This window comes from Octopus bimaculoides, chromosome 12, assembly GCF_001194135.2.
Source record: "Octopus bimaculoides isolate UCB-OBI-ISO-001 chromosome 12, ASM119413v2, whole genome shotgun sequence".
NCBI classification, from domain to species: Eukaryota; Metazoa; Mollusca; class Cephalopoda; order Octopoda; family Octopodidae; genus Octopus; species Octopus bimaculoides.
The window spans coordinates 27,873,987-27,875,839 of NC_068992.1; the positions used below are offsets into that span (position 1 = coordinate 27,873,987).

At 31.7% G+C, this 1,853-nt stretch overlaps 1 protein-coding gene across 1 annotated transcript in view; it reads right to left on the minus strand.

The window, feature by feature from the left end:
• Positions 1-1,853, minus strand: part of LOC106871909 (alpha-aminoadipic semialdehyde dehydrogenase) — a 30,889-nt gene that overhangs the window by 4,062 nt on the left and 24,974 nt on the right. The window contains exon 16 of the mRNA XM_014918666.2: positions 1,385-1,482. Coding sequence (XP_014774152.1) covers positions 1,385-1,482 — 98 coding nt within the window. The remainder of the gene's footprint in view (positions 1-1,384; positions 1,483-1,853) is intronic.

Here is a 1,853-nt window from a genome sequence, read left to right on the forward strand (position 1 = left end):
ATCAGCCGAAACGTTGTGTTAACAACAAACAAGATGAGGACGAATATCCGTCAAATGTAAATAATGTAAATAAAGCATCATTGTATTCATCAAGTTGTAATTCCATCAAGAAATAAGAAAAAAAAAAAAGGAGTTTGTGAGATAAAACAAAGTTCAATATTTTGCCTTAGAACTACAAAGTCTACCACAATGTCCAGTCCTTGTTGTAGAGTGGAGGCTTGTATATCTCAATGACCATGGGAGGCTATCCCAGCAGAGAACAAGCTCCTTATAGGATCTTCTATGCTGGACAAATCAAAGAGTAGAGGCCAAACTAATATAGACCAACTTTTTCCAGTGGCCAAGAAAAAAAAAAAAAAAAAAAAAAAAAAAAAAAGCAAAGTTACAGGAGCATCAAATGACAATTCAAAACCAACAAGACCGGAGAGAGAAAGGCTTTCTTTCAGGAAAACTGTATACAAACTTGTATCTGTATTTCATTACAGAAAAATCTGAAAGGAAGGTGCAAGGAAAAGCAAGAATCTAACTGGAGAAAAGCAGAAAAGACAGCCCAATGTTAAGAACAGAGGAGAGAAGTCATTGATGGCTTAAACGCCAAAGAAGGAGCCAAAGAACTGCAAATCTTCTTGTACTGTAGTCACTCATTCAGAAGGAAAATAAGGATATAATTTAACATGACAAAAGGTGTAAGTGGTTCATCTAACCCTTTCATTACCTTATTTATTTTGAGATGTGTTTCTTTCAATTAATTTTTAATATAACAAAGAATTTAGTAAAATAACTTTTGTTATCATTAAGCTCGTGTTAAGAACATAAATTGTGACTAAGGTTTAGTGGAAGATTTTAATTTGGAACTTTTGAAAACACGACATTTGTATTACAGAGCCAGAGGCGGGTTCAGCCAGGTTGGTATCAAAAGGGTTAAATAGTTCAGTTTATTACTGCTACATGTTTTATCAAACCTGGAGACATGTAAAGTAATAAAAGAAAATCACTAATTTGTTAATTAGGATAATTTCATATTCCAATCTCACAATGAGACTAGCAATGAAATGCTAATGAGTGTTGATATTTTAACTATTTTATACCTAAACTTGTGAACATTAACATCATTTGTTACATAGATACAATAATAACTGGTCTACAGTATTTCTGATAGCAACAGCGACAAGGGATCATCTGCAATTTTACGCAGAACAAATATCTCAAGGGACTTTAAAAATACCAGCTCGCACCCTCCAGTTTTTCAGGCATATTAAACATGTTTCGTCTCATTCAACAAATTCATTACTGCTCTTATCAACAGCTGTCGGCTTCTCAACAAAGTAAACTCTTAGTAAGTATATTCTATTAAAAGAAGAAATTAGAAATCATGTAATTTTACCCAATCCACTTAAAGATGGATCCAAGATCTTTGGTGAACAAGCTGCTGGTAAGCCCTTGTTTCACTTCATTGTTCCAGCTTATTGCCTCATCTACAGACTGCAATGAAATAATTTTGTAAATTAATATACAAACATACATATAACTATATACATATAATTATATATATATATATATATATATATATAAATATATATATATTAGTTGTCAATTCGGGAACATGACTGTCATCACATAAACCCGATTATGTAACACATGTAGGTACTAGTTTATTTCAATACTGTAAAATTGTAAATAAAATGTGAAAAATCAGACTAAGTTGGGATTTCAATGATTAATATATTTTTCTATACATGATCATATAAACTCATGTGTGTACACACACACACAGAGGCTGAGTATAATAAAAGAGGAAAAATTCAAAATACTTGATGTAGAGTTCATTTATTCATTGAAAGCTGACGATTCCT